General features: G+C 36.5%; 1 protein-coding gene across 3 annotated transcripts in view; it reads right to left on the bottom strand.

Annotated features, from left to right (window-relative positions):
* VPS13C (vacuolar protein sorting 13 homolog C) overlaps nucleotides 1-20660 on the bottom strand; it is a 97315-nt gene that overhangs the window by 13727 nt on the left and 62928 nt on the right. For all 3 annotated transcript variants that reach the window (XM_056345884.1, XM_056345882.1, XM_056345883.1), the window contains 24 exons: nucleotides 20276-20537; nucleotides 19279-19439; nucleotides 18649-18770; nucleotides 18113-18407; nucleotides 16379-16768; nucleotides 15253-15357; nucleotides 14355-14519; nucleotides 13868-13996; nucleotides 13588-13721; nucleotides 13054-13180; nucleotides 11390-11625; nucleotides 10911-11061; nucleotides 9733-9873; nucleotides 8598-8679; nucleotides 8422-8491; nucleotides 7464-7575; nucleotides 6439-6552; nucleotides 4772-4908; nucleotides 4459-4540; nucleotides 3906-4019; nucleotides 3587-3662; nucleotides 2748-2911; nucleotides 1473-1518; nucleotides 336-459 (listed from right to left, as the gene is read on the bottom strand). In XM_056345884.1, the coding sequence (XP_056201859.1) occupies nucleotides 336-459; nucleotides 1473-1518; nucleotides 2748-2911; nucleotides 3587-3662; nucleotides 3906-4019; nucleotides 4459-4540; nucleotides 4772-4908; nucleotides 6439-6552; nucleotides 7464-7575; nucleotides 8422-8491; nucleotides 8598-8679; nucleotides 9733-9873; nucleotides 10911-11061; nucleotides 11390-11625; nucleotides 13054-13180; nucleotides 13588-13721; nucleotides 13868-13996; nucleotides 14355-14519; nucleotides 15253-15357; nucleotides 16379-16768; nucleotides 18113-18407; nucleotides 18649-18770; nucleotides 19279-19439; nucleotides 20276-20537 (3539 nt within the window). The remainder of the gene's footprint in view (nucleotides 1-335; nucleotides 460-1472; nucleotides 1519-2747; nucleotides 2912-3586; nucleotides 3663-3905; nucleotides 4020-4458; nucleotides 4541-4771; nucleotides 4909-6438; nucleotides 6553-7463; nucleotides 7576-8421; nucleotides 8492-8597; nucleotides 8680-9732; nucleotides 9874-10910; nucleotides 11062-11389; nucleotides 11626-13053; nucleotides 13181-13587; nucleotides 13722-13867; nucleotides 13997-14354; nucleotides 14520-15252; nucleotides 15358-16378; nucleotides 16769-18112; nucleotides 18408-18648; nucleotides 18771-19278; nucleotides 19440-20275; nucleotides 20538-20660) is intronic.

Here is a 20660-nt window from a genome sequence, read left to right as displayed (position 1 = left end):
GCTATTTCCATTCAGCAGTACACAAGCCTACCTCAAAAGTAAAATTTACACAAGACCTTTTAAGTACTTTCCAATCAGGGGAGGGACTGAAAGGAGAGAACTGACTAGTTATCATCTATCTGAACTACAACACTGCAAGACTTGTTGTTCTGAAGCAGCAATTTCCAGAAATCATCATAAAATACACTCATTACAGGATACCAGACATCTCAACCTCGTCCATCCTACTGCACATTGTATTTAACGCAAAGAATTGTGCGCTGCCCCTGGACCACTTTACCACCCAGTATCCAGCACATGGAGAGGACTTCAAAATTTCATCTTAACATTTTTACCTTTGAATTCCCTGGAAGGTACTGCTTGCCATATCTACAATGCCACCCGTTGGGCGGGCTACCACTCCTACAAGCCCCTTTCCAATTCCTTTAAAGAATCCAGCTGCACCTTCTTTTTTAGCCCCTTTAAAAAAAAAAGTAACAGAAATCATTTTAATGACCTACTCCTTGAAAACATTAGCCACAGAATTAAACCATTACTGCTCCAGGCTGCATTAGAACTGTTTGAACTGGAAACAGCCCACATGAATTGATTATGTACAATCCACCTTAAAAAAAAAAGTTCTCTGTGAAGTCACACATTGCTTCCTCGTCTGTTCAGACACATTGCTGTCCACTTAACACCCTACGAGCCTCCAAAAACAGCGTAACTGAGAGGTCAACTAGGTTTTCCTCACATTTTCAGTCTGGACTGTAGGCCAACAGATCAGTTTTTATAGGTTGACAGTAATAAAAAAATCTGAAGACTCTTAAGATGCACAAATATAATGGAAGCTAACTATTCATATCTCAAAATTATACGTGTTTCTGGTAATACATAACACTATACATAACTATGGAAGAGCCAAGACAGTGTTTAGAAAACATGTGTGTTCATCCACCAATGAGAGGAGGACTACACCTCAAAGTGTCTGCCAATAACCTATAAAATACAACACAGTAACAATCAACATCCGACATTTAAATCACCAAGACATGAATTTACTAAGAGGTATTTTATCTTGCATTTTTTCAACATCTATCATGCTGATAAACTGATAGACTCCACAAAAACAAATACAGATCTCAGACATAAAACCAAATTTGTTTTTTAACATTTCTCCGAACTTTGGAGTTCTAAAAAACTTTTTTCAATTGGTGCTTTCTAATTTACTATTTTTAGTATCTCTATTACGGCTTTAAACAATATATTAGGTGCTACAGTAGGCCTAACATAATATATATCAAAGACAACCATTCCTTAATTCATAGAAAGGCTGAAAATGTAGTAAGGTCACATTTGAATCAGAAATACAATCTTGCTGCAGCTTAGCATCACCACACTTAAAGCAGGCATTTCTTAAAAATTACAAAATAAATTGTAAAGTACTGGGAAACCATTTACACAGTGCAGTTCAGCGCAGCCTTAATGCTTACCTTCTACAGGTTTAGTGATTATGCCTGTCACACCTCCGACAACGCCCTAAAATAAAGAAGGCAGTTAAGTTCCTACTCAGAAACAGAAATGCTATAGTCTAACTGAACAATGACTTATCTCTCATTTTCATTGTAAAACACTGTTTGGCTGGGTCTTTTTGGGTGGTTTATTTTTTGGTGGGTTTGTGGGGATTTTTTTAATTTAATTTTTTAAGACAATTATAACAGAGGGAAAGAAGAGAGGAGGGAAAACCTAAAATGGCTGAAGAAACATTTCTGCTGGCAAGAAAAAGACAGCAAATTTTTGTATTCAGTCTTGTAATAATTAACAAAGTCACTATTTCACTTTCACTACTAACAGGAAGCTGCCAGAATTCCCAGTCATGAGTCAGTGATACAAAATACTCAAGAGAAGTTAATACCAAACAATTTTCTGGAAGACTTTAAAAGTCAAGTAGTTTAATGACACTAAGCAGAATAATAAAAATCCACTGAGATAACTTCCAAATCTTCAGCAAACAGTATCAGAAACAACTCCAAAATGTTTATTATTTATAATTATCTTAGAAATATGTTGACTGCTTTTCTTCTGTATGGGAAGTGATGGAATTTACTAGAATACTTAAATTATATTCAAGTCATACAGATCTCTCTGTAATTGTTTACATGAGAGTTGTCTCATACTTAATGCTAACTAGAAACAGGCATGATCTTTCAGCAACCAGAAAAATACAGGGGTTGCACAGCTTCTGTTTCAAAAAAATCTCTCAAACTTACTGTGGTACTTTTATACACATTCTACTTGCTTTATGTTCATATTCTTTTAAGTCAAGAAAACCTAGCAGGTCTTACAAGACCTCAGTATATAGAACGTAATTTCTAGTAAGCAGCACATGCTTCAGAGCTCATAATTCACAGTCAGCTGACTGAAATGACAGAACTGACTGCAAGGAAAAATACAGGCCCAGCTGCTTTAATTAGATAACACATTTGTTCAACATGAGTAACTGTGTATTTATATAATTCACAGGGGAAATTGGTGTTACTTCCTACACTTTTCCCCTCTGAAACCATACCTTCAATTCCACAAGTTAGCCAAAATCACAACCTCAAACGCTAAAGCTGATACATTACACTGACTCTCCTATAAACTGACTGCCTGTTTGTCTCTTCTGTTTAGTTCATGAACTGATAAAGAAGAGTAACTTGCTTGCATGTAAGTTTCAAGCATGGATTAAAAGTTGGAACACCATGCCCTCAACTTCAAGTTCATACCCGTAACAAGCCTTTTCCTCCTTTGGCCAGGCTGTCACCAAAGTCTTTTGGCTGCCGACCCATTTCCTCTCTCCGTTTCTGCTGGAATTCTTTATCCATAGTAATAGCAGCCAAGCCTTTTCCAACAGAACCAGTAATCCTAGATACCACCCCCGCTGCACCACCTGATGGAACAGGGCAGAAAGCAGGAGTTACTGTTCTTTCACAATTTAACAGCAGACAAGACGTAAGAAGCCACCAAGGTCATAGAAGTTTCCCTTCATATTCAGTTTAGATATTACGAATTTAACACAAAGTGACTACCACGTCACCCATGAGGAGACTCTAGATCTAGCCTGACATCCATAAATACTGCAAAAGGTAACTCTTAAATTGCCTCAATACATGTTATATAGCATATTGGATGGAATTGTATTTTCACTAATTCCTGTAACACATAGGCAAATAAAAATCTAAAGTAACTGTAACAGTATCTTCTATTCAAAACACTTCTCAAGCTTCTCCAGACATTTTAGGACCATCGGAATTATTTCCCATATTCATTCACAGCATGTTACAAATTCAGTTATACATGCAGTGTTTCTCAGTTTGGAAAATGGACATTTAAATGGTCTCAAGTCAGTTAGGTAGGAATAACCTGTATCATGAATACTGGCAATACTATCTGACAAACTTAAATACTTACTATTACTTTAAAAATTTAATACTTAATACTAATACTTAAAAAAATTACCATGTAGATACTTTAAAAATATAACTTTCCCTTGAAAATAAGAAAAAAAGAAAAAAGCAATCCATGAGTTAACGGTTTATTAAAACAGTAACAATATGATACATACCCACTGTGTGTCCAAGAAGACTTCTAACACCAATTACAAAGCCTTCAGCAAATTCTTCAGGTCCTTGAACAGCACCCTAAGAATGAAGCTTATTATGAATAGCAGAAAACCATACATTTATGCATCTCTTTCAAGAAAAACTAGTAATTCATTTACACTATGAAAGTAAGGCCATTTCAATTTATTATTTCTTTAAAGTTAAAAAAAATGACTGCTTTTTTAACTTTGCAGGGTGCAGAGTACAGTGACAACAGAACTACAACCCTACGAGTATAATCAGTCTACTATTCATATGCAGTGAAGAATCAGAAAGTCATACCTGGAATGGCTCATAGAAGAAAGCTTCTACTCCCTCAGACAATCCTCTGATTAAGCCAAATGGATTTCCAAGAACATCTAATCCAAGTACCAGAACATACATCTGTTTCAGGAGCTAAACAATGAGGGAGGGGGAAAAAGCAAAAAAAAAAACAAAACAAAACATTATGTTGTTACATAATGTTAGAACCCAGGCTGTTAAATTTTTTAATTTACTACCAAAGTAAAGTGTTAAGAGTATTCAACTATGTATGCCTACTAGAACGAAGAAAGCCTTAGGTAAGAGAGGCAGTATATGTATGGATAACAACTAGAATACTTTGGTTAATGAAGATTTAAATAAAAGGAAGTAGCCACTTTAAAATTCTTAACACACATTTTTCAGGGCACTTCTGTATTTACGTTTTCATAATATGCCACCAGATTCCTACTTCAGTACCATGAAATAAAAATTTATTAGCTTTTAGAGGTATTCACCTTTTCTTTCCTATTTTCTGAAATCTGTAATATATGCAAAATTTTACAAAGGCTTGACTAAAACTAGATAAGCTTACTTGTTCGCTATAATGTCTAACAACTCTCTTCATCAGTTGGTCTCTCTTGTAGAACTGATATTTAATTTCAAAGAAAGCAAGTCTGAAAGACAAGTAATCACACATTAGTTATAGATATCCTTCCTGCTTCTGAATAGTTCCTTCAGATAATCCTGAAGCCTTATTCTCTTAAAAAAGAGCCCAAACCCCATCTTCCCTTTCCCCAAAGGCTGTATATATTTATAAAGTCAGTCAGCAAAGTATACCATGGACCCAATTATTAAATGTATAGTAGCTTTATTAAAATATTTTTAGAAGATCTTTATTAGCTTACTTGAAAATAAGATCATCCACATCTGTTAGAGTGGCTCCAATACTTTTCAACAGCAAATTCAGAGAATGGATGGCTATCATTTCTTCTCTCCTATCTGATGCTTCTCCACCAGAAGCCAGAGATAGACTCAAATGCAACTATCAAAGCAGAATTAATAAAACAAGACAAATCAAGACAAAAAAAAAAAAAAAACCCAAGACACTAGACAGGTTGTGTGGTGCGCATGTAAACAAAGCAGTGGTGAAAGAGTGGTAAAGTGTACTTTTACTCATTTTGAGGAAATGAACAATTTCAATGAACATGCTTGAACTCACAAAGATATTACTATTAAAAATACAAGGTCCTGGAAGTTGCCCTGGAAGTTTAACTTTTTTTATGTTTACATCTATAAATTCCTGTAAACAATGACAGAAACATGTTAAATAGGTGGAGCTTAATTCCCAGTAAAAGTTAAGTAAATCAGAATATAAGATTTAACTAGTTTGTGTGTATTTTTGCAACTACTCACTCTTTGGGGAAATGCATAAACTTCAGAGAAGTGCCTTTAACACTAAAATGGGATTGTTTAGTGTTCCTAAGACAGTTATTTTAACAGAATTCCACACACTTTTACGGGTGGAGAGGACAACAGAAAATTACTTTCCTTTCCTCTTGTTCACCACCATAACCAATTGTGCTCCCTTCTACTCGCTTAAAAGAGGGCATAGCAGTTAACTTGCATGATTTGAGTTTTTAATGATTCCCAGTTTTCTCCACCCATGCCTCGCCACCACCACCACCCCAAAAGGCCATTTTCAGTCTTCCACTATCCAGTGGTTTATAATATTGAGATGAGACACCGAATTAAGGTAAAAAAACACAGGAGAGAAAAAGCAGCCCCCTCCCGTACATCACAGGCAGCCCATCTAGACACTTCAAATAAAGATGCAAAAGAGACTTAAAATTATAACTGTTTCTTTAACAACTTTAACCAGACAAGGTAAGGAATGATTAAAAAAATCACAATAATGTCTTGTTCCTCTAGTGTTTTCCCTGGTTTCACATTTTTCAAAGTTTATAAGCCAAATCACATCAGAAAAAAAAATAATCTGAGAATCTAAGTGTACCTTAAGAGGTAGTGAAGAAGTTGGAAAAAGCGACAGAATTTAATGATCTGTATCAGAATTTACGTCTGCCTTTTATATGTTCAGTGAAAAGGAAAATAATTATTTTTCCTCTAAACTCTTTTTCAATCTGATATCCTTAGGGGATTCTGTTGATTCAGAGTAACATACAATTACTGATGATCCTTCTTCCCTTGCTCCGAAAAAATCTATACTGGTTGAAGAGAGACATGAAGACAAGCGCACGGAAGTGTGTTTTAATGTATGATAAATTGCAATACTTGGATACCTTCAGGCCAGCATTCTCTCTAGCCCTTCTCATTATTATACCCATTGACTCTACCCACTTAGCAATGGTTAAGGGTCTGTTTCTACTCATGGGCAACTATGAAAGTTTTTCAACAAACCATTAAGTTCTAGAGAATATTTAAAAAATCCCTATTAGGAAGACAGCATGAAGACCTCAATTCCTCAGAAGGTTGATCTGAGGATGTATTTACTATATGGAATTAATAAGCCAGTTGATATCATGATACCTTAACCACAAGTATCTCTTTAACATACCTTAATTGGAGAAATATGGAAATGCTCAAAGAAGCTGAGCATTGACAGGTCTGTTAGGGAAGACTCCATTAGCTCAGTGTTAAGTGCATCCACATCTTGTTGAATTAATTTAGACTGGTTTCATTAAGAAAAAAAAGAGTAAAGAGAACAGAAGTTAATCTCATCACCATATATGTAATACAATTAATATTATATATAAAGATGAGTAAAAAAATCTATGCATATGAACAGCAGAAATAATAATCAGTCAAATGTAATAAAACAGTTAACTAGTTAATCAGTCAACACCTCCAAAACTGGAAACAGACTAATTACTTTTTGTATACCAGACTATAACTGTACTAATACATTTTTCAATCCAGGGGAAAACAAAATAATAACCACCCTAAAAAAAACCCCAAATCCACACAATTTCTGGGTGACTCTTCTATTTCATGCTGTATCACTTGATATTCCCTTAAATTCCTCAATCACTTAAGGTATCGCTTCAGAACTACTAATAAAATAACTTCCTGAGCTGCTTTGTGGTTTTGTATTTCCTCACAAAATTAGAATTTTTATACAGTAGATAAAATTTCTAAGAAAAGGAACTTATAAAAATGACTCTCCTAAGCACACTAGAACCAAATACTATCCATCTATATACGACTTCGAGCCATGAAAATCTGTTGTTCTCTCTAAAAACAAAAAGCACTATAGACTAACAAGTCCACTCCATGAACTCTAATGTTATTTCATCTACCACCCTTAAGCCTTAGTAGCCACTGTTAAAACAACTGTGCCATCAATTAATGAAACATGAAAAGAGCAGAAGACAGTTACACATACCCAAGTATCACTTACTCAAACTTGTCAATTAGTAATGCTCACCGCCAATGCTTAACAGAAAATTATCTAATCTTGTCCCTTTATTCACTGCTGTCAAATGCAATATTCACTCATTTAAACTGAAATTTTCAAAAAACAGCAACACTGTTACCATAAAGGCCCTGTTCTGGTAAAAATCAGTTTATTTCATACATTACCCTTTGTTTTTCAGCTTCTGGGTCTGTAGAGGGAGTGAAAAATTCACTAAGTGCTCCTAAAAATCCCTGATCAATTTTCAGTGCCATTTCCTGGATAAGAACCATGAAGTATCTAAAATGGGAAAACAAGTGTGTACCTGTAAAAGTTTAACTTGGTAATCACATGCTTACCCTGTTTGAAGTTTTACCTAATTGAAATTTTGTTATGTAATGTTGCATATTAAGACACAATCTACATTATCAACTGCCTACTTACAGTTAGAAGGTCATAGCAGCCTCACAAAGTTATACATTACTGCAGTTTATTCGTATTTTAACACTTTCCAACTATACCTAAAAATACTAACTATCACCAAATACTACTTATATTCATACATTATGATTCCATGCGCTCCATGGATAACATACCTAAACAACATATTTCCACCTCTTATCCAGCTGCCTCTCTCTGAAAGTCATATTACTGAATATTTATTTTATTAAAATTCATTGTCCTCAAATATTATACACACACTGGTTGGGTACAGATACTTGCATTAGAAGCCATCAGTGTAACATTCTTGTCTCATTTTAGTACAAAACCCCAAGACACAGCCATATAAACTAAAACCCATACATTTCACAATGTAACCCACTGTACTGGGCCACACTACAGACTGTATGAGCTGTCTGTTAGAGCACCAATAAACTCAGCACCGTACAGCAAACAGGCAGACACGCAACTCCGATATTGTAGTACAAGAGGGAGATAATTCTGATTACTAAAGAATCTGCATATCAGTCCCTTCACATGGTCAGTCCTTATTTTCTAAAAGTAAGTTTCTTTTAGAATGATGTTTAAAAACTCAGTCCAAAGTCAAAAGTAGTTTGGACAGGAGAACATGAACTTTAAAACAAGGTTCACTTCTAAAATACATAAAATCTCTAAAGTTATATCACAATACACTGTTAAACTCACTTGAACTGCAGTACTTTGCTATATTCGTTGAATCTAGTGATGATGCTGATGTCAATGAAGGGTTTTGGTTCTAAATAGAAAAAAATAATTAAGTATACGGAAAAAAAAACCCCAAATTGCCAAATTACTACTTCCAAGGCTGAATAAATCTGATATTACTAAAGGTTTTCTCTTACCTGAATCCAAAGCAATTGACTTGGGAGGGGCTACAGGATGAAATACAACCGGAAACATCGATCCTGGTAATTGATTATCAACCTAAAAAAATATTGTATAATTACAGGAATATTTTAATGACATGATAATCCAAGACCACTTTCATTTGAGAAAGCTTGAGAAACTTGTTTATAGAGTGCGTTCAAAAAGAACATCATTTTTATTTGGGGGGAAGGAGAAAAGAGGATTACTCTGATGTTTGGAGTGTTATCCATTTAAGTATAGAAGCCAAGATGGTTGGAAATGTTGCACGAGGAATGCTTACAGAGATTCACAAAGGTTCACTCGGAGGGCTACAGCTGATAGCATACATTGAGTGTAGCAGTGAAAACGACCTTCAGGCAAAATCAAAAACAAAACGCAGAAGATAAAAGTAACCAGCTGATGATTAAAAGCATCAGAGTCCTCAATGAATGCCCTCCCCTGGGGGACTCTAAAGCACAGCAATTGGAGATGAAGATGACAACAATGATGACTATTTCTCACCACTGTTTTCCTCTACTACTAAACACTTCTCACTAGTACCTGCTGAAGTCTCTACTGGTTAATTTAGCAACGTTATTAAAACTGACTGGAGAATACTAACCAGGTGCAAGTGTTGCACACGAATTCGCTGTTAAGCTTATACGCAGATATATTACTGCATACTATTTCTGAGTATTTATATGTCAATTATCTACTTTCCATTAGACAGGTAGTCTTTGTACTAAAGATCTCTGAACCTCTAGACACAGCCTCTAGAGTCATGTGTTACATGACTATACACAAATTATGGTAAATAAATTTTGAAAAATGTTGAGGTTTTTGTTTAATACACCAAAACATCTCTCTCTAGAAAGCAACTTTGCATCATAACACCCTGCCTTACATTACCCCACAATTTTACAGGATTTTTTCTTTACCACTTGCAAAATCCTGGGATGGTAGTTCTGCAGCACTTCTCAATAAATGAAGCATTCTTAGCACTTCTGCTACTCTGACATAGTGAGCAGAGCACCACATATGTAAGATTTGGAGGTACTTCTTCACATAAATGAATAAAATAAAAGCCTTAAAGTGCCTGTTTTGTTTATGGAACATGATGAAAGATGGTACCTGCAGCCAATACAGTTGAGCCCGTAAGCTTCTTTGGTGAGGCGACTGTTTGAATTCAACCTGAATTCCTGACAGGAAGTTGCGCCGGATGCTGCATCTGACTGGGAGACGCATTTCCATTGGAACCCTACTAAAATTCACCTGGAAATTTAAGCAAGCAGAGTTAACACACGATTTAATTTGAGAAATAGTAAAATGTTATGTTACTAATAAACAGACTAGCAATCAAATCCTGCATTTTTCCTTATTTTGTGATCACATGGCTACTGAATTACTTGACCCATTCAATTACTCAATCCACGCAACCCACTATCTGCATGGAATGTAATGAGAACCACAAGTTAGTCTGATAAGCACATTACATTGCAATTTTAGTTGCCCCAAGTGTGAATCTCTGTTTCATCTTAGTAAATATTTCTTCATGAGTTATATATTACAACGGCATAATTAAAGATCTTTACATGCAGCTGACTACTTTCCCCGATGCTTTTATCCGGATCCTGAAACATTTAAGTTATGAGGAAAAAAACGAAAAAACCTCTCCTTTATTTTAAGTCAACTTACAGATAGGACCTTTTGTTACCACACACTTCAAATGCACTACTGCAATGTACAATACCTAAGTATTAATAGAGCTGAGGATATATATGTTTTTCAAATTAAAGGATGATATAAAAAACAAGCCTGATTATGGTACTATAAATGCCTGTATTGTGCTTAGCCATTTCAACGTGCTAAATTTATACGTGGATTACAGGCATGTATAATCAATGTCAGAAAAAGCTCAGGTAAGTGAATTAATTTCAAGTCTTTGAACACTATAGGCTCCTTTCTCATATCAAGTCATGGAAACTGCAGCTTACCAAGAAGCTAAACCCAAGATTTCTGCGACTAAGTTACATCAATGAGAATATAGGTTCATAACTAACATGCAGATACCAAGCAATCTTTTCTACCACACAAAAGCAAAATTCTTTGAGATTCTTACTTCATAATACCAGTCTGGAAAAGACCTCAATACAAAAATGTTCTACTGTATAATATGTGAAACTATTGCAAAAAAAGCTTGCTTTTTGTTGTGCTTCTCTTAACACAGCACCTAACCTTATTTTTACAGACTTCTGTTTTGCCTGTTCCACATTCTGCAATCATTTAAACACTGAAACCTCGAAACATACCTCAGTATTGCTGTCTAGTTTATGCCAACCTTGAGCTTGGAAAGCACTCTTACAAAGATACTGCTGATAGGCTTGTTCCAACAGGTTTATTTGCTTTTGATTAAATGGTTTCCACTTCTGCCTTGGTTTCAGTTCCCAAACGACACCAGAACTGCAAGACAAATAACAAGTTAAGAATTTAAAAGTACTTACACCTTTCTTACGTATGCAAACCATGTAAAAATATATTATCCTAATTTTTCAGTCTCAAAAAAACCTATTGTGTACTTTTGCTTAACAGAAGCTAAGAAAGCAGGCACTTAAATCCTATTTATTCAAACTGCACAATAGGAATAAGGTAGAACTTAATTTTAAAATGTTTAATTTACATTAATTTCATTTGAAAGATATTCCCTTCAACTCAACTGTTTAGGTGAAATTACAATATGCTGTCAAATTTCAATTATTTCAATGTATACTTAGGCTTTCATGTGCAGTACCTAGTAACTCCTATATAAGAGATTTCTTGTTTATTTTCATTGTTAACAAGAGAAAGTCCAAGACTGTGGATTGACAAGTTTATTTCTTGATCAGGTTGCTCCAGCTCCTCTGCTTGTCGTGCTTTAGAAACTAATGCAACATCATCAGTGAAAAGTAGCACTCGTTGGCGTCCATCCAGGAAAGACACCCAGTGTATCTGAGTATTTGCATTGTAAGGGAACTGGCCACATTCATCCTGTATTGGGGGGGAGGGGAGAAAAAACAAAGTATTAATATACTCTATATACTACAGGAATAAATCCATGCTCTTGCTCTATGGTTATAAGCAAGCAAGTTTACTGGCACACATACAAACTGGAACTCAGTATTCTTCTTTGGTCAGTTTACTGCATCATACTGACTTGGTGGTATCTTGTATCCCAACACTTGAAATATGCTGGGGGTGGGGATTTCATATTTTTCTTCCTTTTTAGAAGTAGCCATTCCAGCAATATTTGTGGATGAGAATAATATTGGAATTTATGAAACAAAGGCCTTCACAGCAAAAGAAAATACTTAGAAAGGTAGGTGACAGGGGAAGAAGGCATTAATCATGTACCACAGATCAGTAAAACCAGACAATGATGAAGATCTCTGCTCTCCAAATGCTGATACTCCTTATTTGTTAATTTGTGAGGCAAAACTGAGACAGTTAAAAGCCTCTTCTCAAAAGCCCCAAATAATCATGATTGACTTTTCAAACTAAAATAATTTGTAAACATATAAAATTTGACCCAAGAAAAGTGCTTATACAGGAAAGCACACTAATTAGTTAACTGTCAGAATTCAGCTGTGAGAAACTAAATCCATTCCCAGTATAACTGAAACACTTGCTTTCTTGTCCCTACTTTTAGCTAGTAATATTTTCCGTTTTCATATCTCAAGTCTGTGCATAGTCAACAGAAAAACCTAGCCACCTCTGAAGAATTCAGAGTTTAGTAAAAGGTTCAAGAGGGCTGCTATTTAGAAACAGACACACATTTAGCCTGCACTCCAGTTAGGTGAGGAAAGTCTTCCCCCATCAACGCTTGCTCCCCTATTCTTTAACAAAATACTTGCCCAGCCTTATCCTAAATTTACCTCTGCTTCTCATTACAGTTTCCCTCTTTCTCCAACTCATTTCCCACCTTGGCCATTGTTATTTTGCTCCAGCTTCACACATGTTTCTGTTTTAATACTGCATGAGTTACAAACACCGGAATAGTTCAGTGAGCAACTCAGAATTTTCAGCTCCATGCAAGCATTTCCCATAGGAAGCGAGAGTCACAACAGTTAAAGATTTTCTACATCTTTAGGAGATACTTTAGCTGCAAGCAGCACTTCTGTAAAATTGGCAATTTATTCATCCTCTGTACTGTTTAGATACATCCACAGCTCATACACTTTAACTTTCTTCTTTCATATCCAAGAAAACCATGGATAAAATACAGGTTGGAGTTTGTGTGCAGTCCTCCAAATACATTGATCTAAGCATCTGAAGTCTTGCTACTGAAGAGTACATTCAGAAGTCTCTTACAGGACAAGACAAATGCAAATTTACTGAAGAAGCTTTCTCCCAGATAATTTGTATCTTGTTACAGTCCTAGATAGGTTCAGCATTTACTTGTCCCCTTCTGAAACTTACCTTAAGTAGGTCATGTTCACCAAAGTTCTGGGAGTAGCCCCAAGTCAATTTTCTTGTTTTAGTTGGATCTGTCCATGCAAACAGGCATACTTCCTTTGGTTTCAACTCCATTTCCTCTTGCAATCCACTGCAGGTTAAAAGAAAAAAAAGAGTAAAACGACAGCATTCACTTGGTTAAGAGCAACGACTGAAGTGGTGCCAGCAGCTCAGGGTGCTACACGCTCCACCCCTCCAGCCTCCTGGGGTGAAGCACGAAGGGCCCTAGGCTACCCACTCCAAACAAGTCCAACGGTAGCGAGGCTCTTAGAGAACTAAGATCTATACTCCCACTTCTTTCTCTCCACTTTCTCAAACTATGAATACTGCTTAAAAGTATACAAAATACCTCATTAAAATAATATGATTAAGAAAAGGGGTTTATTCTATTTTTCAAGGTAGCATAATGGTAAAAGAGAACTACATCCTTCACAAAGGATACACCCCACCCCCCACCCCCCGTTAAATACCTGATGGTGAATTGTTTCTTTTAAATACCTCTGTTTATATCTGAGGGAGTCCCACGAGGTATGGTTAACAATAAGAGCTGGAGCAGCTCCTTCATGGTAATCAGAGAAGCTTATGACAGTAGAATGCTCAGAAACATTCACATCTACCAGTAAGCCCCCATTCTGGAGAGAAAGTTAGACAGAAAATTCAATATTTGTTCTATGCATAAATTCAAGTTAGAACAGACAAAATAATTATTTTTAAGCTTTCTTAAGTTCATTAGCATAAGGCTTAAATGGAGTATTAAGAACAGACCACACAGTCTCACCAATTCTTCCAGTCTCAGCAGGGTACCGTTATCCTGGGCTTTAAAGAGGAATGGTTTAGATAAGCTTTCATAGCCAACTACTCTTACACAAAGTTCACCTGATGAGCTTTCAGGCCAAAATGGAAGACACTGTAAAACAAGAAGTATGTGTGACTTTAACAGTTCATATATGTGCAATATACTAAGCCAGCAGTAAAACAGTCTCGTGTGACTAAAACTATTCCAGATGCCTTAGTTCTTACTCCAGCATGTGGTGATGAACATCTCATCTACATGTAGTAAACTATCTAAACTGAAGGACTTTGTTAATTTACCAACATATACAACCTGTGCTGTTCAAGTTGCCCTGAGATGTGAAGTATCCATGCGATGTCATTAGAAGTGACAGAGCTTCTATAAAATAATTGCTTTGTCCTTAAGTGACAGCTGGAGACCTGTTGTTTGTTTGTCTACAATAACATCCAAAGGAAAAAACCTGAAACATTACCTCTGAAGCAGAGATATAATTCCATTTGTTAGTTGGAAAAGAGCCATTAGGACCAATTTCTCCAACTTCTAGTTCCAGGGAGGATTTGTTTGCTATTGTGTAGAACGGAGTGAAGGTAACTATCCTGGTAAGGTTAAAACTGCTCACTTTGATGCTAACTCCAACCTGTTGAACAAAGACAATTTGATCAAACAATCAAGAACAAGCTTAAAAGTCAGGATGGAAAAACAGAAAAGCCAATATTACTGTAATTACTAAGGCTAGCACAAACACTCCTGTTATGAATACCTGTAATAAAAGAACCAAACAGCATGCAGCGACATCAGCGAACTATGCAATGCAATTAATGCAATGGTAAAGCAACAGTTTTAGCTGTAGCGTTTGTGGGGAAAATCCAACAGAAATCCCTCTACAGGAAACCCAGAAGGCCTAAAATGATATCATCATCAGAGATCAGTCAAAGAGTACACAGAAACAAAACTCCCCAGATATCTGCATATTGTTATTATGTGCAATCTACATTCTGCTTAGTTGTGGAAATGTAGTCTTAGACAAGGCTGCTGTATGAAGATCTAAACACTTGCAAACAACCATGAATTTTGAGTGTGAACTCCTACCTCCATTATGTAAGTTCACCACTGTATTTTCAAACAGCCCCGTACTACACGTTTGTTACAATAAATCATGTGTTTTGAATTACACTGAAACTTCTGTTGGTGAAACTACTTGTCACCAAGTGGAGACCTGAACAGCTGGGGTGTAAATGTTATTACCCTAGTTGTTAAATACTTCCACTATTTAAAAGCAGTGTAAGTAGTGAAGCAAAGGCCTTAAGAAGAAATAAGTCAAGCCAAAAGAACCCCAAGAGAGCTCCACGAAACACAGAAAACTATCTTACCAGATAGTCCATGTTATTAGCTGAACACCTGACACATCCGTAGCTTCCTACAGTATCAAGGGAAAAGCTACTGGACCAAGTGCTAGTTGAGATACATAACTGGATCTACACACAAAGAAGAACAACATGGAAAGTATTTCAATAAATTAATTTCAATTCTATAGTTCATGCATTACGGGTTGCAATTATATCACATTTAGCTGTATAAAGACAACTAAGTGCTTTTAAATCCCTCTATAATTCAAGATAAGCATAAGCATATAGTACCACTATTCATTTTCTGATTTATTAGTCTGCACCTGATTTCTGGGTAAAATGTTACAGTAAAAGCTAGCAAAATACAGGAGTCCTCATTTACTCTCATGTTTGTGACAGCACTCATAGATGGGAAATAAAGCTACAATTTTGTGGTGCTTCACAAACTTGAAGGGGGCAGGGGGAAATAATGAAAAGATGACCTTGTCAAAACTGTTCCTTCAACCATTTCTTAAACTATTGTTGGGTGGAAAGATGATATTTAAAAGGAAGGAAGGGCCACTTGACAAAATTCCTCTATTACAGTACTCTTCATTTGATTGTGTAAATATCACATCAAAACAAAATAAATACATTTGACATAGGACAGAATATTTACATAGTGCATTTTATATGTCAAGGTACCTAGCTGACTGAACCACAAGCCTATGATTCCTCTTTATTCAGTGGAAAACACCTCCACGGGAAGATTGAGAGCAGCCTTCCTTTTGACTATAAAGGGAGTCCACACTCTAAATTTACATATCTGCGTTAAATTCCTCTCCCCAAGGAAAGAGTTTTCCAGTAGGGTATCCTCTGAGTTTTCAGGACCTAACCACTCTATACCATCAGCCAGCTTCGGGCCAGGAGGAAAATTAGCCAATGGGATGCAGTGCAAGACTTAGACACAAAATCTATTGCAACTTTCTCCATCTGCCTTCCTTTCTTAGTCCAAAAAGTATAACAAGAAAGCAACAGCCAAATGACAGCCTATAGATTTAAGTACTACAGAAAAATTCCTTAGACAACAATCTGTGAGTGTGTGTGTGTTCCTCCTCAGAGCAGTATTTTGAAATACCACCACCACAACCACTGCCTACAATAAGCATACCTTATTTTTACTAAAAATATTCTTTTTTTTAAAGGAGAACAAAACAATATCTCTGTAGTCTGCTGGATGCTTCACGTGTATGTCTTCGGCTCGATACTGGAGAATACGGGAAGTCTTGTTGATTATCCAGTAAGGACTGAACACAGACAAGATCATACGGCTTCCAATTCGCCTAGTATGTACGTAAATATCCACTGTCATCACTGTTGCAGAATGGGATGTGAAACACAAAGAAAAAAATTCAGGCATCCCATCACAAATTCTGAGATGTCCATTCCAGTCTTTGCCTTGGTATTTTACCAACACAAGCTCCATTATTTCTCCATGGATTCTTGAATGAAAAACATCTGCAGCAATCCCTTCAGGCAATTCACGGGCTTCTGCTGTCCCCTGTAGCAAAATCAAAGGAGGCAAATTTAAGTTTTTAAAATATAAAATTTAAGTATTCAAAAACCAGCATTTTGTTCTTCTGTTGCAGGATGCATGTTTCAGGTATCTCAGTACCACACACCCCAGTCTCCAATCACTTTCATTTGAGCCTGATCCTATGAGTAATTTGAGATGAATTGCACTTTTCTTGCAGGGCAATAAAGGCTGCTTAATTCTGGATTTCAGGAAGGCAAACTAGCTCCAACGCATCCCGTCTCTGTTTCCTCCCTCCCCCGTGACTTCAAAATGGCAATGAGTTCTTATTCACATACTTAACACACCAGGTGCAACACTGAACCGGACTGTGCTGCAGACGTACAGCCAGGACTTTTCACATTAAAGAACACCCAAGGCAGAAAGCTGGCTGCTGCGCCATACTGTCTGGCAGCACAGCTTTCCTAAGGCCCTAACATCCCACAATAGTAGCTTTCCTAATTTTTACTGAGAAACAGTACATTTTTACTGTATTGCACAGCAGCCGGGCTTGATTAGTTGAGGGACGTGAAGACAATAAGCACACATCCATCTATAGGTACAGTGACTTCAGAAACAGATTTCAGTTACTAGTTTCTAGCTCCTCAGTCAAGGAATGGCACTCTGATCTACATTCTGTCACCAAGTACTGAAGTACAGTGAAGGCAAGGAAAACTGGAAATAGTGCCATTAGGTTGTTGGACAGGAGTGAAAGACAGATCTAAATGAATGTCACACAGCCAGTTATAAGAGTAGGACAAAATGGAACAAAGAGGATGATAGTTCTAAATCCTCACAACTTTTCTATTTACTAAAATCACACAGCTTTCATGAAGAAATACTAGATACTGAAAATAATAAAAGAGAAAAAAAGTCTGCATAGCAGCCCGCAAGGAAATCTTCCATTTTTTGTATGGGAAGCCTCACAATAGTCCTCAGTGAAGAACCAGTGTCAGAATGGAGAAGCTATGTTTTTTACATAGAAGAAAAGCTCCAGAAATTTCAGATGCTTTTCCTTACACCTCTCTTTGTGAAACAAAAGATACCTTGCAAAACACAAAGAGGATCTCAGAAGAATGAAAAAGAGAAAGACCAATCCAGTGCAGGATTCACATTTAAGGAGCAAGGCAGAACTGCCCAGACACACCCAAACTGAAAAAAAAAAAAAAATCCCTAAACCTCCCTGAATCAACCTACCAGCTGGCTCACTCATTTACAACAGAAAATACAAAACCTAACATTCATTACCTTCCATACTACTTCTAAGTAAATATAGTCTTACTTAAAATCAAGTAAAGGATTTGCAAACAAAACCACAATAAAATAACTTACCTCAAGTAAGTACCTCAAGGAGTATGGTAACAGATTCCTCAAAGTCAATGTAGGGTAAAAGTGAATGATGTAGGCAGGATCCCACTCCTCTTCATAAGTTGAAATAAAATTTAGTTCATCAGGTACAGCTGTTGAGCTGATTATCAGAGGCAAGAAGTTTGTCTCAGTGGCTGGACACTGCAACAAGCACTTCACTTCATTGCTCCTATGTAGCTCTTCCCTCCAGGCAATGTAAGTCGTGGACTCTTTAAACTGACCCTCCAACACACCCGTTGGTCGAACATACAGATGACACCTATGGGAAGATGACAAGTAATGGTACACAATAGCTTTGCATTGACAGCTAACTTCATCCATTTTCAATTGCCACCACCCTGAAGGGCTTTTGCAACACACTAATTGCCCAATAAAGGTAGCATTCTGGGGTTTTTGCACAGTCAGGAGGGGTTCCAAGGGCAAATTTAAGCTTCCACACTAATGCTGTATTTGTGCGTCAGTCTGACAGAGACCAGCCCTACAGAGAAGAAGTAGTGTACCTGTATGAGTGTAAAGGAACATGAAATTCCTCTTCTGGCTTGGATATGCCAATTGGCTCCAGGAACTTGGAGTCTCTAGCCAGTTTATATATCATAAATGGGATTGAGAAATGGTTCTTTATCTAGGATCAAAATGCATAGTTTCCATTACATTTCTATGGTACAAATTTCTAAGGAGAAAGTGTTAAAGTATGAATAGCAACAAGAAAAAACAACGCTAGCAGATTTAATTAAATTATGGAAAACAGACTTCTATGCACCTTAGAAATACAATTCTGAAGGAGAACAATATGCAAACATATGAGAAAACTATGCTACTGTTAAGTAACATGAATTGAAAAACACGCTTATAATTTTAAGTCACATAAAAAGTGTATGTGCCAACTTCAACTCCGAGGCTAGTATAAAGCCAAAAATAAATAAAAAAATTGAGGTTTTACTTTTAATCAGGAAGATACACACATACAGAATATAGATAAAAATTCATGTAACAGTAAAATACTCACTAATTTGCCTTTAAGTAACTTAGAAAAGTATGATCTCAATTAATGCATTAAGGAAGGAAAGCTAAGGCAGTCAGAGAAGAGCACTGCTTTCAGGCTTTTGGTTTCTTTGGTTGTTTTTTTTTACCTGCAGAGGAGATCGTAAAGTAACAACCTTATTTCCTTCTGTAGCATCTATCTGTACAATAATCGAGTCTGAATGATTAGCGAGAAGGCTTCTTACGTTGTACAGTCGTCGACCTGGTTTGGCTATGGGAATGTTTACCACTTCTTTATATCCTTGAAGTTCTGATCCATAAAAACATACAAAAGTCTTAATTAGACAAAACAAATGACATTACCATTTTCTAGTTGACCAATACTTTAGCTTCTCTAAATTCAGCAACAATCAGGATCAAAGCACTCTCTGGCAAAAGCATCTTGAAATGGTGTTTGAGCACCACGGAAGGAAAGATTTAAGGTCAGAATACTCTTGGAGACGATAATTTTAGATTAAGATTTATACATAGCATGATAAATACACCACAGAGTAAACAAAGGTATCTGGCTGGGTAAGACAACAAAATGCAACACAGAACATGGTCTTTGTATCACGGACAAGTATCTTCATATGGGATGGGAGGGAAGGGAAAAAACCCCAGAAGATCATGTATTAGTAGTTCTATCCTACTCTCCTAGGAGTATTTTCTAGCAAATAAAAACTCTCAGAAAGACCTTAACTGTTGTCAAGTAACTGGGTAAGTATAGAAAGCTAAATGGTAGTAGGGATGTCAGAAATGAAGATCTTAACAGGAGCTGGAACCCACAGGCCTATGTTCCAGGGGTCTGTAAGATGATATATCAATGACCCCACTAAAATGTCTTCCATTCCTTCCAAAGGGGGGAAGAACAAAAATTTTGTATTTTTCCCTCTGAAAAACTGGAGAGATGTAATTTTACTTCTTTTTAGAAGTCCAGTAGCTTCTTTAGTTTTGTTTGGGGTTTTAAATTGCCATCAGTATACAACAGTAGTTTGAACACAACATACTTCACCTGAGTTTTGATCACATTTAACCATGTTGACTCTCCCCTCCCATCTTCCCATTCTCGACATCTCATAACACAGTGCTCCCTTAGCACAATACCTAAATTTACAGAGAAGACTGAGCTTTCTTGTCGGCACAACGCAGACAACTTCCCTCGTTGGGGTGTTTCAAAAACGGAGTATTCCAGTTCCATGTTCTGACCACTTTCTACGTCATTCTTATTTTCTTTTTCTGAACCAACGATCCGAAAACTGGAGCTAGGAAGCACTTTGAGAGGAACACCGAGGGCATTTTTAACAATGAAAGGTGCTGTCTCTTTAAAGGAATAGTCAAACGTGGATGCGGTCCCTTCTGAAAATGCCTGTAATTAACAATATATATAATATGTCAAACATAAATAGCCACAGTAACATAAAGGCTTCAAAAGACAGTTCCTAGTAACTACCATTTTAAAGAAAAAAAGCAATGCCTATGCTTTGTATAG

Source organism: Falco biarmicus, chromosome 7 (genome assembly GCF_023638135.1).
Source record: "Falco biarmicus isolate bFalBia1 chromosome 7, bFalBia1.pri, whole genome shotgun sequence".
Classification (NCBI taxonomy): Eukaryota; Metazoa; Chordata; class Aves; order Falconiformes; family Falconidae; genus Falco; species Falco biarmicus.
The sequence above is the reverse complement of the archived record's forward strand: the minus strand, read 5'-3'. Positions and strand labels throughout refer to the sequence as shown.